Consider the following 15277-nt stretch of genomic DNA (forward strand, 5'->3'; position numbering starts at 1 on the left):
TCGAAGTGTTTGCCTGGACGCCTTACGACATGCCAGGTATTGATCCAAACTTCATCAGTCACCAACTCAATGTCCACCCATCCGCCAGACCAGTCATCCAACGCACACGCAGATCGACACTCCACCACGTTGAAATAGTGGCAGAAGAGGTAGGCAACCTGCTGGAAGCAGGAGCAATAAGAGAAGTGCACTACCCAAGATGGATCTCCAACACAGTCGTAGTGCCAAAAAAGAATGGTAAATGGCGTGTCTGCGTCGACTACAAAACAGTCAACAAGGCGTGCCCAAAAGATAGCTCTCCTCTACCAAGGATAGATCAACTGGTGGACCTAACGGCAGGGCATAACCGACTTAGCTTTCTGGATGCATACAGAGGCTACCACCAGATCGCCATGCATGAACCAGACCAGGAGGTCACATCCTTCACAACACCAAGGGGGTTATATTGCTACAAGGTCATGCCCTTTGGCCTAAAGAACGCAGGGGCGACATTCCAACGGATGGTCACCAAGATGTTTGAACCATTGTTAGGCAGAACAATGGAGGCTTACATCGACGACATGGTGGTCAAAAGCAAGGATGAGAATGACCATCTTAAAGATCTAGGTGAGATGTTCCAGATCCTGAAGAAACACAAGTTGCGCCTCAATGCGTCCAAATGCGCATTCGGAGTTGGATCTGGCAAATTCTTGGGCTTCCTGGTGACCAATCGAGGTATAGAAGCAGACCCCTCTCAGATTAAAGCAATCCAGGAATTGGAGAGACCAAACTCAGTCAAAGAAGTACAGCATCTCACTAGTATGGCAGCTGCGCTCAACCGGTTCATAAGCAGGTCATCAGACAGACTACGACCATTCTTCCAAGCTTTAAAGGCCAAGTTTGAGTGGGATGAAGAATGCGACCGAGCTCTGGAAAGCTTGAAGGAGTACATGTCTTCCCCACCACTACTTGTTACTCCAGTACCTGGTGAAGAACTCTTTTTGTACCTGGCAGTCTCTCAGCACGCAGTCAGCGCAGTGTTGGTTCGTGCAGAAGGAATACAACACTTGCCCATCTTTTATGTCAGCAAGACATTGTTGGGAGCCGAAACAAGGTACTTGCCCTTGGAGAAACTAGCATTAGCATTAATGATGGCATCCAGAAAATTGGCGCACTACTTTCACGCCCACACCATAGTCGTCCTCACAGCCTTTCCACTAAAAGCTCTGTTTGAAAGGGCGAACTTTAGCGGGCGAATTCTGAAGTGGGCAGTAGAGTTGGGACAATTCGACATCAAGTTCCAACCCAAGACCGCAATAAAAGCCCAATCTTTGGCAGACTTCGTCGCAAAGTTTACTCTTGGAAGTCATCATATCTGCCCAGTCGATTTAACTGACACAACCGAGCTAGGGACAGAAGTTGACGCCGGAATAGCGCAAACCCTAGTAGAAGGTAGTCAATCAAGCACCAGGGCAGACCATACTAAGGACAACAAGGAAGAGACAAACAAAGGCTCGCCAGCAGTTCAAATAGAGGACAAAGGGCAGACAGCCAACATGGACCTTGAAGAAAACACCATTCTAGACCCCACGACATCATCTGATCCTTTCACTTGCTGGAAGTTATTCGTTGGAGAGATGTGGAAACTCTTTGTCGATAGAGCATCCAACCGACATGGTGCAGGGCTTGGCATAGTCCTCATCTCTCCAGACGGCCTGGTTGTAGAGCAAGCAATCAACCTTGGCTTCCCAGCATCCAACAATGAAGCGGAGTATGAGGCGCTTCTCGCAGGACTCAAGTCGGCATACTACATGAAGGCCACCGAACTAATGGTATACAGTGACTCTCTTCTGGTGGTAAACCAAATTTCTGGCGAATACGAAGCAAAGGACGACAGGATGGCCAAGTACCAAGAGTTAGTCATAACAGAGATCAAGAAATTTGATGTAGTAAGGATAGAACAAATTGGCAGGGAGGAAAACAGCCGAGCGGACGAACTAGCAGGCCTTGCCTCAATGGCAGATACATCCATCCCTCATCCATTACTCATCGACTTCTTACCAAGACCAAGCATAGAAGACCCCGAAGCAGAAGAGGTATGTTGCGCATAATTAGGCCCCTCCTGGATGGATCCCATCATCCTATTCCTAAAAGACGGCATCCTACCAGAAGAGAAAAAAGAAGCCAACAGAATAAGAGCAAAGTCGCAGCGATTTTGGCTATCTCCATCTTTGGCACTTTACAAGAAGTCATTCTCAGGGCCTTACCTAAAATGTGTTCATCCCAGCAAAGTAGAAGCATTCTTGTTCGAAATACACGAAGGGGTGTGTGGAAGTCATCAAGGGGGAAGGTCGCTCGCTTACAGGGCTATTTCGCAAGGATATTGGTGGCCCTATATGCAAGCAGACTCAGAGAAATATGTGAAAAAGTGTGAGAAATGCCAAAAATTCGCGCACCAAATACATCAACCAGCAAGAGAACTCCTACCACTGACAAGCCCATGGCCTTTCGCAATGTGGGGCTTGGACATAGTAGGACCACTTCCAACAGCGCCCGGCGGCAGGAAGTTCTTTCTCGCAGCAACCGACTACTTCACAAAGTGGGTAGAAGCAGAAGCGTTGGCATCAATCAAAGAAAAAGACGTGAAGAAGTTTGTTTGGCAGAATATCATCACTCGGTTTGGCATACCAAAAGCACTGATCTCAGACAATGGTACTCAGTTCGACGGCAGAATCTTCAGAAGCCTTTGTGAAGAGTACAAGATAGAGTTCTACAATTCTACACCGGCATATCCTCAAGCAAATGGGCAAGCAGAAGCATCAAATAAAGTCGTCTTGGATGGACTAAAGAAAAGGCTAGAGAAAGCAAAAGGCAAGTGGGCAGATGAACTTCCTCACGTCTTATGGGCTTACCGCACCACGCCTCGGCGATCAACTGGAGAAACACCATTCTCCTTAGCCTATGGAATGGAAGCAGTAATCCCACTAGAAGTTGGCCTCCCCACAATTCGAAGCGAAAATTTTGATCCAAACTTAAATGGAGAAGCCATGGCCTTAGAACTCGACCTGGCAGAAGAAAGAAGAGAAAGAGCACAAGTCCACATCGCCTCATACCAACGAGAGTTAATCAGAAAATACAGCAAAAAGGTTCATCCAAGACAATTCAAGATTGGGGATTGGGTACTACGCAAAGTAATGGGAAACACCTTGATCCCAGGAGACGGCAAGTTAGGCCCAAATTGGGAAGGTCCTTATAAGGTGGTTGGATTAGCAGGCAAAGGGGCATACCACCTAGAAGACAAGGATGGCAAGGCAATCCCTAGGCCATGGAATACGGCCAATATCAAGTTATTTTACTTTTAGCTTTTCTTTTTCAAACATATGTAATTTTTTCTTCCTTCAATAAAATGAGAAATTCTTTTTACCAGAAGTTGTTCCTTGTAAAAGTTAGCTTTAGTAAAGATTAGGCGCATTGCAAGCATTTTATTCTAAGTTAGCCGGAAAAACTAACTTAGGGGTTGGCTGGAATAAACCAACACCCTTCCTAAGCCCAGGATAAGGATCCAGGCTGCAGGACATTTGGTCGGAATAACCAAATACTATAAGTTAGCTGGAAAAACTAACTTCGATGGTTGGCTGGAATAAACCAACACCTGTTGCTCTTCAGCCGAAGTAAGTGCAAGGCTGAAGAGTGGTTGGCTGGAATAAACCAACACTTGTTACTCTTCAGCCAAAGTAAGTGCAAGGCTGAAGAGTGGTTGGCTGCAATAAACCAACACTTGTTACTCTTCAGCCGAAGTAAGTGCAAGGCTGAAGAGTGGTTGGCTGGAATAAACCAACACCCTTCCTAAGCCCAGGATAAGGATCCAGGCTGCAGGACATTTGGTCGGAATAACCAAATACTATAAGTTAGCTGGAAAAACTAACTTCGATGGTTGGCTGGAATAAACCAACACCTGTTACTCTTCAGCCGAAGTAAGTGCAAGGCTGAAGAGTGGTTGGCTGGAATAAACCAACACTTGTTACTCTTCAGCCGAAGTAAGTGCAAGGTTGAAGAGTGGTTGGCTGGAATAAACCAACACTTGTTACTCTTCAGCCGAAGTAAGTGCATGGCTGAAGAGTGGTTGGCTGGAATAAACCAACACTTGTTACTCTTCAGCCGAAGTAAGTGCAAGGCTAAAGAGTGGTTGGCTGGAATAAACCAACACTTGTTACCCTTCAGCCATAGTAAGGGTATGGCTGAAATTGGATTGACTGGATTAAGCACTTTGTACTCCTCAGCCGAAGTGATTATATCGGCTAAGGAGTGGTTGGCTGGTAAGCATAGTTTAAAAAGCCAAAACCGAAATAGGAGTTGGAGTAATAAAAGGCATTACAAAGTACAGGCATACATATCAGAACCGGAACAAGAGTTGAAGCAAAATTTTTTCATTCATTGAAACTATTACAAAGGAGGTTCATAGTTCGGTTACAACGGCAAAAAGCAACAAAGAAAAAATACAAAGTCAAGAAAAGAGTTCTTGTATTTCGGCGTCAAAGGCCGCATCACCATCAACTTGAAAACCGGTTTCAAGGGGAAGATCACGCTCGGTCGCCGGGTTGGTTTCGGTTGGAACCACGGTGTCACTTGGTTGTTCAATAGGTGGGTCCTCTACCATGGGCTCCAACCGAAGTGATGGATCTGCACTAACAACCGGAATGTCTTCGGAAGCAGAGGAGTCATCAGAATCTGAGTCTTCCAGAAACTCTTGTTGCAGGGTGTCGGCATACTCCGCAAGGGACTTCGGTATAAAGTAGTCTGGAGGGTTGAAGACCTCGGTCTGTTGATCATGACCGAGCTTCTCAACAGCCGCCCTCCAGCCACACTTGAAGAACAGCTCCTTGGCAGCGTCGCACTGTTTGACATAGGCGTCTTCTGCCTGCTTGTAACCCTGCTTTTCGGCTCCCTCCACGCTCTTTTTTAGTTGGCTTATTTCGGTATCCTTTCTCTTTTCAAGCTTTACCAGCTCGCGCAAATATTTGTCTTTCATAGCGATGGCCGCTTTCTGCCTCTCCGCTTCAGCCGAGCTAACCAGATCGGCAAGTCGACCGTTCTCTGCTTGTAGCTCGGTCATTTTCTTTTCGGCCTCCTCTAGTTCGGCCGCCTTTGCCTCGGCTTCCGCCATTGCTTGCCTTGTGGTTTTTCTTAGTTCTTGGACTTTCTTGTAAGTAATATTGTTCTTTTGTAAGGCCTGGCAAAAAAAAAAAAAAGATTTCCTTTAAGCCGAAGTACAAGTTGGAAAATTTAGGCAGAAGAAGCGGACAGAGCTACTTACCAAGATCATGGACTTCGATGCGGACCGGATTGACTTCATTTCGGTGTTTAATTGCTTTAAGTGGTGCTCCATGTCCTTGGGGAGGCACACACTTTTGGCCAGGTTAAAGGCCAATTGGTGATCTTTTTCAGCCACAACCGAGTCAGTAGCTTTGATGTCTCGGTCGTTGAAGGTCAGCGGCGGAGCCCATTTCGGAGATTCAGCTCGGTCAGTTTGCTCCGGTTGGAGGGCTGGTTGAGGACTTTGGGGGATGGATTCGACCTCATCGACAAGTTGCTGTTCGGTCGATGCTGATCGGGCACGTTTGGAAGGGCGAGATGAAGAAGGTTGCTGAGAAGGGAGGGCCACAACGGCAGGCTGCGTTTCTAAGGATGGTTGTACTTCGGCCCTGGTTGTTGCGGTCAGAAGGGCCCTCACTCTGCTTTTCTTCGCCATCTCTTCTTCAGCTGTAAGTGGGACAAGTCGTATTTCGGGCAAGTTGGGGTCCGGTTCAGGTGCTTCCTCTAGAAGGAAATCGGTCACTCGGGCCTTTCGACGACCGCTATATCGGTAGGTCGGTTCAAAGCTTAGAAGCTTGGCCCAACCTCTTTCTTTAATCCGTAGTGCGGCTCGAAGTGTGTTCAGATGTGGGTAACTATAGTAGGAAGCAAGATGGGCCAAGTCTGCAAAAAATATACGACTGTTAGATCGGTCAAAACGCCTGGAACCGAAGTAAAAGAAGGCATGCATAAAACCGAAGTAACTTTACCAGGTTCTCCTTTCTTCCAGTTAATACTTCGGCTTGGGATTTGGGCTTGGTGATCCTCAAAATTACCCGATACCCAGAAGAAGTCGTCGTCATTAACATCCTTATCCGGGGTATCTTTTATTATCTTTTCTCTACGTCGGCGTATCCTAAGGTAATAAACCCAGCCATCATCTTTGGAACCTATGGAGTACTGGTGGAAGATTTCGGCTAAACCGAGGTTCAAGCCTGCTTGGCGGTTTAGCTCGGCAATACCCATTATTATCCGGTATGTATTGGTGGATAGCTGGGTTGGGCATAGTCTGGTTTGCCTAAGAAATTAGCAAATTAAAGGCTGGACCGGGAACCTTAGTCCGGTTTCTATAATAGATAAAACAGTAAAGGGGACAAAGCCTTGGTTGTTCCACGGAATGGTTTCCTTTTTGGCTAGGGTAAGGTGTACATCATCTGGAATGCCATAATCCCTTCGGAATTCGGCCATGCCACCTGGGGTATCTACCAGATACCTATACTTACCCATTTGTGGTATAAATTATTAATAAGTTATCCCGGTCGGAAGATTGGACTCAAGTAGCTCGGTTGAGCACAAGAAGGAATGTCTGGGCAACCTAAGTCTGCAAAGTAGAAAACAAAGGGGTTAAGCACAGATCATTGGACCGTGCTACAATTTAAAAGCAAGGTATAAGAGCCCTACTTCGGCCTCAAAAAACTGGTTCTATCTCGGTTCATCAAAAGGTTTGGTAGCTCGGTCTGAGCAGGTTGCTCGTTAGACCGGTTTATCGTCTAGGGGCAGCTTTCTGAGTTCGGTCTAAAAAACTAAGAAAGCTGGTTTAGCCCCAAGGCCTAAATCGGTTGTAGTGTGAATAAAGTTACTTCGGTTGAGCCTCTAGGGGCAGCTTTCTGAGTTCGGTTTAGAAACTAAGAAAGCTGGCTTGGCCCCGAAAACTTAGTTCGGTTGAAAACCGAGGTTCCTAGTTTGATATGTTCAAAACTCAGTGATCTTATTTCGGCTAAAGTGAGTCAGGCGTTGGTGACTCTTTGAGACTTTCAAGTTCTAGTTCGGTTATTGACTACAGTGATCTACCTATATCGGGCAAACGGGATCCTAGTTCGGTTGCTACCTGATTTTGGATCTAAGGCTAGTTTTTTACAGAAGTTCATGCGCGTATGAGCTCTGCTATTATTTTGTCGTAAAAGTACAGTTGCAAAACAAAACTATACAAATGTGTTTTGCAAAAAACATACAAAACAAGATATACAGATGCGAAAAGCAAAACAGAGCAAGAAAGAAAGTAGATTTGCTTACCAGATTAGAGAAAAAGGACTGAAGATGAAAACTGTTGCAGAAAAGGAAGAGCACGAACGGCAAGAACACAGAGAGAGAAGACGAAGAATAGTGAAGGTGAATGGTTCAAAGAAAGGAAGGTTATTTTGTGAAAGAGGAGAGAGAAAAAAGCGGCAAAAAGGGGCGGGACTGTTCAAAAAGTTCAAAATACGAAGGCGGCGTGATAACAGCTCACGGCCTATCAGAGCCCGCCACGTGGCAAGGGAAAGGGAAGCGTTACAGTCGTGATTGAAGAGACGTTTTGACCGGATAAAGCAGAGTTCGGAGTAAAACTAGCTCGGCTGGATACACTGAAGGGTTTTTATCTCGGTTGGAAAGCCTTGTAGAACTTCAGCTCGGTTGAAGGATTTGTAATCTCAATCATGCTATGCAGATGAAATTAAGGGGCAATTGAGAGGGTAATTTTTGGGAATGAATTGGGCCGAGCTGTGAGTTGGGCCCTGCGGCCCAAAGCGTAAAGGAATCGGTAAGAAGTCGTAATGATTATTTCGGCCCAGTAGAGGTATAGATACTCCGGCCCAAAAGAAGTGAAGTTATTCCGGCCCAGGAGAGGTGTGGTTATTCCGGTTCGAGAATGCGTAAAGCAACTCCGGTCCGGTGGCAGTTTGAAGTGAGTCAGGCCTTGCATTTAGTCCGGTCGTGACATATTATGGTTAGGTCGGTCAGAACTTGCCACTTGGAAGTTTGATCTAAACACACCATGGTTGAACAGGGGAAAGCCGAGATAAGGAGTTGGAGGAGAAGACCGAGCTAAGGACAGTTCGGCCTTCTCTGTGGCTCTGCGTAGCCAAGCTTATTTCGGTCATATAGTAGTTCGGCCAAAGTGAAAACCATCCCACTTGGTTTAAGCAGTGGGGGAGGGTGTAAAAGGATAAGCATTATCCTTAGGAGTATGAATCCTAGGAGGACTCTGCATGGAGAAATAAAAGTCCTACTAGGATTATGCCATTCGAAACCTATAAAAGCTCACAAGCACCACCTTGGAGGAGGTAATTGTACGGGGAGCAAATATTCCGGCGTGCCCGTATTCCTTTCTTCCCTTGTTCCGTCGATATCCGATCACCTGCGAGCAAATAACGGTGAGCTACCCGGCGGTGTGTGGCCGGAAACACCCTCCGACGATCAAATTAGCACACACCTTAGAGGAAATAGAGAGAAGGGAGAGAGTGTTTGAGTGTAAGGATTTTCTTACAGAGTGTTCGTCTATCGCGTATGGGGGCGCAGACATGCTTATATACCTTCTGAGCCCCATATCCACTCCCTGTCATCTCTTGACACGTGGCTCTGCTATCCCATCTGTCAGCATAAACCATGCCGTTCATCACCTGCTCTCAACTGCCTGTCAGCATAGCTGGAGCTCGGCAGCCGAGCTGCCCTACCTCGGTCATACCATGCTTCATACCTTAAGCGCCTAACCGGATAACCGAATGAAGGACCGGGCTAGGCGGCATCTCGGCAGAGCTTAGCCCGGGCTCCTCCTTTGGTCGGCCTTCTCGCCGGTCAGTCAACTACCTCGGCTGACCGCGCCTTTCCGAGCGCCGGCCTCTCGGTCTGTCTGGTCTCGACAATCCTCGGACCGAGCATCCTAGCCTGACCGGTCACTTCCTGGCCGAGCAGCTTCTGCACGGTCCGGGCAGCACACAGACCAAACTCTGCCCGGCCCAACTTCTGGTAGCCCATCTCCGGGTGAACAGTCGATCATCTCGGCCCAATGCTCTGCTGGGCCCTCAACTTGTTCGGTCTATACCTCGGCCCAACACCGGAGCATAAATCACCCTCTCAATTGCCCCTTAATTCCGTCCGCGGAAGCGTGACTGGGATTATTCACCTCGTCCGAGATAACGTTTCTCCGGTCGTCAAGACGCCAAGCCTCGACCGAGCTAGTTGACGTAATTGTCCGCAGATTTGACCGGTTATATTCCTCGGCTGACCTATTCCCGTTGAAAGTAGCTCGGTTGGCTCTTCGTCTTTTCAACCCGTCACTTCAGTCCTGCCAAAGCCATAAATGGGGACACGTGGCGGTCTGCCATTGGTCATCGGGCAGCCAACCCGCCGTTTTTGCCAGAATTTGAATTTGGGCGGCCTTTCACCCTTACAAATACAACACCCTCCTCAAGCCGTTTCTTCCTACTGCCCTTATACTTCCTGACGATCCAGAGCTCAAGCCCTCTACTCGATCTCGACTGCCATTTCTCACTCTTGGAAGAACTGCCCCCAACCTCCAAAGGTAAGATTTTCGATCCCCCTAGTTGCTATTTTCTTTCATTTTACACACATTAGGGTACAAAAACATAGCTATTAGGGCATAGGTCGTAGAATCCGCATCAAACCTTCCACTGTTCTTGGTGTTCTTCGTCTGCCTGAAGAACACTGAAGAACTGGGGTGAACCGGGCTCTGGGCCTTCTTTTGATCCAAAAAACCAAACAAACCGGGCAAACAACATGTTTGTTTCAACCAAGGCGAAAACCGAGATAACAGAAGGACTTGGCCGTTCAACCGGGCTAACATCTGGTCCGCTTGGGCGACCGGGCTCCTTAGATAGAATAGACAACCGAGGTGGTTTGGCACACTTAATGGCCGAGCTAAATCCAGCACCTTCGCGCGACCGCGCTAACACTTGCCATCCTTTTCCTGCAGAGTCCAAGGGGACCACCGTCATTCCTGAGGCTCTCAGGACCGGGCAACATCCAATACCCAGAGCCAAACCCCTCAGCCGGGATACACTAAGCCGGCCAAAAATGGGGAAGTTCCGCTTCCTAGTGGATACTCCGGCTGCGCTGGTTACATTTAGGGAGGACTACGGCGTCCCGGCCGATGTCCACCTGCAGCTCGCAGAAGAGGAGACCACACCTTGGGGTAGGGAGGAGTGCCCCTTCACCGTGCTATCCATCGTTGAAGGGGGTCTTCGTTTCCCGCTCAACCCTCTTATAACCGAGTTCCTCCGCCGCACCGGGCTGGCACCCACACAGGTGTCCACCAACACTTATAGAATAATCAACGGCGTTCACGAATTGAATCAACGGCTGGGCACCAACTTAGGCCTAGCCGAGATATTGAGGCAATACACAATGGGCCACACCGGCGACGGCCTAGCTTACTACTTGAAAATAAGACCGGGCAAGGAAAAAATCATAACCGGCACCCCGGACAAAGATATGCACGATGATGATTTTTTCTGGGTGTCCGGCAACTACGAAACAGCCGAGGTGCCGGGCTGGTTCATAAGCAAGGACTTCGGTTCTTCATGTAAGCCACTCAAACTTGCTCGGTTAACTTTATTCTTTAGTTTTACTAACCGGTTTCCCTGTTTCTTTTGCAGCTATCCAAGCCTTGCAAGCCAACTACCAATTCCCCAACGTCGAGGCAATTCGGGCCGTGCTTAGGTACCGTCACCGAGACTGCAACGAATTGCTCGGCTACACACCGACTTACAGATATTCTGCTCCGCGCCGGAGTAGAGTAACTGACTTCCTCAGAGCTCCTTCGCCACCTCCAGATCCAACCCTACCAGACGTCCCATTAATCCGGTTAACCGACGAGCAAGAAATGGCCAAAAGATCTCGGATCAAAAACCTTCTAACCGCGACCTCAGCCGAGATACCGAGCGTCACCACCCGTTCCCCGGCTGCCGGTCAATCGAGTGCAGCCGTCGTAGCCCTTGCATCTCCAGCTCCAGCTGCCGTGCAATCTGCCAGAGAAGCGCGCCGGGCTGGAAAAAGACCAAGGGCAGATCCCTCCGCCGAGCTCGTCACCGAGCTGACAACCGAACATCCTGCTGAAACTCCTGCTCCCGTGCCCGCTTGGCGTCCTCAGCTGAAGCACCGGGGACAGGACATCCCGGCGACTGCTTCGATCAAGGCAGACAAAGAACATTTGCTTGCCTTCGATCTCTCCAAAGCATTTCTCCTACCGGGCGACGTGGTAGGCAGTGACCACGTCCCTGACACCCGGCTGGTAAAATCTTCCGTGAAGTCCATGGCCAGGGTAAGTCGGCGTTCTTTTTAACATTTCACAAGTGTTTGCTCGGTCCTTCTTGCTCGGTCCCCTTTCTGATGTACTTTGCTTCTTTGTGCAGGCCATTCAGAAACAACATTTGGTCTTGGAGCGCATCCACCGGCTTAGGCAGAAAGCCAACGACACTGCCAGCCATGTTGAAAGCCTTCAAGCCGAGCTCGGCCGGGCTAAAGCTTCTCTCGAGATGGCCAACCATGACAATAACAGGCTGCTCGGTCAACTGAATGCAGCCGAGAAAAAACAAAACGAGCTCCAGGCCGAGGTTGACACTTTGAAGAAGGCAAAGAAGAAGGCTTGCCGGGCTGCCAACAACGCGGGTTTCAACGAGGCCGAGATGAATTACAAGAAGCAAGTCTTTGCAACACAAGACATATACTTCAAGGCTGGCTGGAAATCCGCTTGCGAACAGCTCGGCCAGGGCTCTGACACCGACGTTTTTGCCAATCCTCCCAAAGCTTCACTACCGGTCTACCTCGTGCCATATGCAAATGATGTATTCAGTGCGCTTCAAGCGGAGGCCGAGGAGGGGCTTGAAGAAGGAAGTGATGAGACAGATTCGGAGGCTGAAGACGCCGTAGTGGAAGTGCAGCCCGGTCAAGTTGAGCCCGGTGCCCAAGAAGCGAGCCCAACCACCAACCTTGAGACTGCCGAGGATGAATTCACCAATCTATCCCCCCTGGTTTAGTTTTCTTTTCTTTGCATTTTTGCTTTCAATACTTTTGATGTAACCGGGCTCTGTCCCCACCTCTTGTAATGAATTTCTTTATCAATGAAAAATTTTGAATTTTCGCCAAGTGTTTGTCCGGTAGTAATCCATTCCATCTTCAGCAAACTATCTCGGTATAACTTATCATTGGAGCACTTTGTCGACCGGAGTCCATAACACGGTCGAAGCAATTTGAGCATAACAAAACAAATTCATGCACCGAAATACCCATCTCGGTTGTAGCTAAGTTTGGACAAGATACCATGTTGGACAAGACGCCAACTCTTCCAACCGGAGTACTTCATCACGGTTGGGAATCCCAAGTTGGACAGAACACCAACTCTTTCAACCGGAGTACTTCATCTCGGTTGGGAATCCAAAGTTGGACAAAACACCAACTCTTCCAACCGGAATACACCATCTCGGTTTGGAATTTTAAGTTGGACAAATCACCAACTCTTCCAACCGGAGTACATCATCTCGGTTGGGAATTCTAAGTTGGACAAAACACCAACTCTTCCAACCGGAGCAAATCATCTCGGTTGGGAATCCAAAGTTGGACAAAACACCAACTCTTCCAACCGGAATACACCATCTCGGTTTGGAATTTTAAGTTGGACAAATCACCAACTCTTCCAACCGGAGTACATCATCTCGGTTGGGAATTCTAAGTTGGACAAAACACCAACTCTTCCAACCGGAGCAAATCATCTCGGTTGGGAATCCTAAGTTGGACAAGACACCAACTCTTCCAACCGGAGCAAATCATCTCGGTTGGGAATCCTAAGTTGGATAAGACACCAACTCTTCCAACCGGAATACACCATCTCGGTTGGGATTTTTAAGTTGGACGAATCACCAACTCTTCCAACCGGAGTACATCATCTCGGTTTTAAACATTAAAAGAACAATCCAAGTGCTAATGCAAAATGACTTCTATAATTTGACAAAAAGAATTACATTCTGCTTTGCAAGCCAAAAAATTGCTTTACAAAAAGAGGAAAGTAAAAAGCTTAAAAATAATACAATTTCAAGTTGGCCGCATTCCATGGCCGGGGTATGGCTCTTCCCTCTAGATCCTCCAAGTGGTAAGCCCCCTTGCCAGCCAGACCAGTGATCTTGTAGGGTCCTTCCCAATTTGCCCCTAGTTTGCCTTCTCCTGGCACCAGGGTGTTGCCCATAATCTTCCTCAAAACCCAATCCCCAACTTTGAACGGTCTGGGGTGCACTGTCTTGTTATACTTCTTGGAGAGCTCTTGTTGGTAAGCGGCAATATGGATGAGGGCTTTCTCCCGGCGCTCTTCCGCTAGGTCCAACTCCAAGGCAATAGCCTCGGCATTTAGCTCGGGCTCAAAACTCTCAGTTCTGAGGGTGGGCATTTCAACTTCCAAGGGTATGACCGCCTCCATGCCATAAGCCAAAGCAAATGGAGTTTCCCCGATCGAACGTCGCGGGGTTGTTCGATATGCCCAAAGGACGCTCGGTAATTCTTCAGCCCACTTGCCCTTAGCCTTTTCCAACCGTTTCTTCAACCCATCCAGTATAGTCTTGTTTGATGCTTCGGCTTGACCATTGGACTGCGGGTAGGCCGGGGTGGAGTTGTAGAATTCTATCTTCAGATCTTCACAAAATCCTCTGAATAGGCGACCGTCAAACTGGGTACCGTTGTCAGAGATCAAAATCTTGGGGACGCCAAACCGCGTGACAATGTTCTGCCAGACAAATCGCTTCACGTCTTTTTCTTTGATGGTTGCCAAGGGCTCAGCTTCAACCCACTTTGTGAAGTAATCTGTGGCCGCGATGAAGAATTTCCGGTTGCCCGGTGCTGTTGGCAACGGTCCCACTATATCTAGCCCCCACATGGCGAAAGGCCAAGGACTGGTGAGGGGAAGAAGTTCCCTGGCAGGCTGGTGGATCTGATGGGCGAATTTTTGGCATTTCTCGCACTTGCGGACATATTTTTGGGCGTCGGCCTGCATGCACGGCCACCAGTATCCCTGCGAAATAGCTCGGTAGGCCAAGGACCGTCCCCCGACGTGGCTGCCACAACTGCCTTCATGAATTTCAAACAAGAAGGCCTCCACACTGTTCGGGTGCACGCACTTGAGATAAGGACCGGTGAAGGACTTCTTATACAACGCGCCTGATGGAGAGAGCCAAAACCGCTCGGACTTCACCCGGATTTTGTGTGCTTTTTTCTTGTCCGTTGGAAGAGTCCGGTCTCTGAGGAACAAGATCAAGGGGTCCATCCATGAAGGACCTAGCTCGGCGCAGAGCACATCCGTCTGCCCGGCGTTTTCAATGCTCGGCCGCGGAAGAAAGTCAATCAACAGGGGGTTTGGAGACGTTCTATCGACCATGGAAGCGAGGCCGGCGAGTTCATCAGCCCGGCTGTTTTCTTCTCGGCCAATCCGTTGGACTCTGATTGCCTCAAACAGCTTGATATGGTCTCTGACCAGAGCTTGGTACTTCGCCATCCTGTCGTCCTTCGCTTCATAAATCCCTGAAACTTGGTTAACCACAAGCTGGGAATCACTATATACCAGAAGCTCGGCAGCCTTCATTTGAATTGCGCTCTTGAGCCCCGCAAGAAGCGCCTCGTACTCAGCCTCGTTGTTAGACGCCGGGAAGCCGAGTGTGATAGAATGCTCAATGGTTAGGCCGTCCGGGGATATAAGAACAATACCTAGGCCGGCACCATGGCGGTTGGACGCTCCATCAACAAAAAGCTTCCACATGTCCCCCACAAAAAGCTTCCAGCAGTCAGATGGGTCTTGAGAGTTGCGAAGGGCAATGGGATCACAACTGCTCGGCTGTGCGGTGTCAAGTTTGGTGTTGACCGGTTCAAATTCAGTGCCCCTTGGTGATTCGACACCGGACTCAGCAAGTTTGTCCGTAATGCCCAAGTCCGTAGGCGAATCACCAGGTTGCGGTGTGAAGCCGGCCGCAAGTTCTGAGCTGCCTGGAACCATTCCTCCCTCCCTTGAGGATTCGGCACCGGACTCAGCAAGTTGGTTCAGAATGCCCAAGTCCGTAGGCGAATCGTCAAGTTCTGAGCTGTGTGGAACCATTCCTTCCCCCCTTGGTGATGCGGTACCGGAGAGAATGGATGGGTTGGTGATACACAACTCCGTCATCGCAGCACCGGGAGGTATGACCGTGCAAACTGAGGG

The 15277-nt window shown here is 48.7% G+C and overlaps 1 protein-coding gene across 1 annotated transcript; it reads left to right on the forward strand.

The window, feature by feature from the left end:
* Positions 1 to 10657: 10657 nt before the first annotated feature.
* LOC145794789 (uncharacterized) lies at positions 10658 to 12198 on the forward strand. The gene is made up of 2 exons (XM_082877147.1): positions 10658 to 11368; positions 11460 to 12198. The coding sequence occupies exons 1-2, from the start codon at positions 10931 to 10933 to the stop codon at positions 12081 to 12083; spliced, it is 1062 nt and encodes a 353-aa protein (XP_082733273.1). The 5' UTR covers positions 10658 to 10930; the 3' UTR covers positions 12084 to 12198.
* The last annotated feature ends 3079 nt before the right edge of the window (positions 12199 to 15277 follow it).

Source organism: Camellia sinensis, chromosome 7 (genome assembly GCF_055761805.1).
Source record: "Camellia sinensis isolate YWXY chromosome 7, ASM5576180v1, whole genome shotgun sequence".
Taxonomy (NCBI): Eukaryota; Viridiplantae; Streptophyta; class Magnoliopsida; order Ericales; family Theaceae; genus Camellia; species Camellia sinensis.

What these genes read in the sequence shown, in the direction of transcription:
- LOC145794789 (XM_082877147.1), top strand. Translation starts at nt 10,931, where the DNA reads ATGGCCAAAAGATCTCGGATCAAAAACCTTCTAACCGCGACCTCAGCC. An exon ending in CCGTGAAGTCCATGGCCAGG is followed by an intron (nt 11,369 to 11,459) that starts GTAAGTCGGCGT and finishes TTCTTTGTGCAG; the next exon opens with GCCATTCAGAAACAACATTT.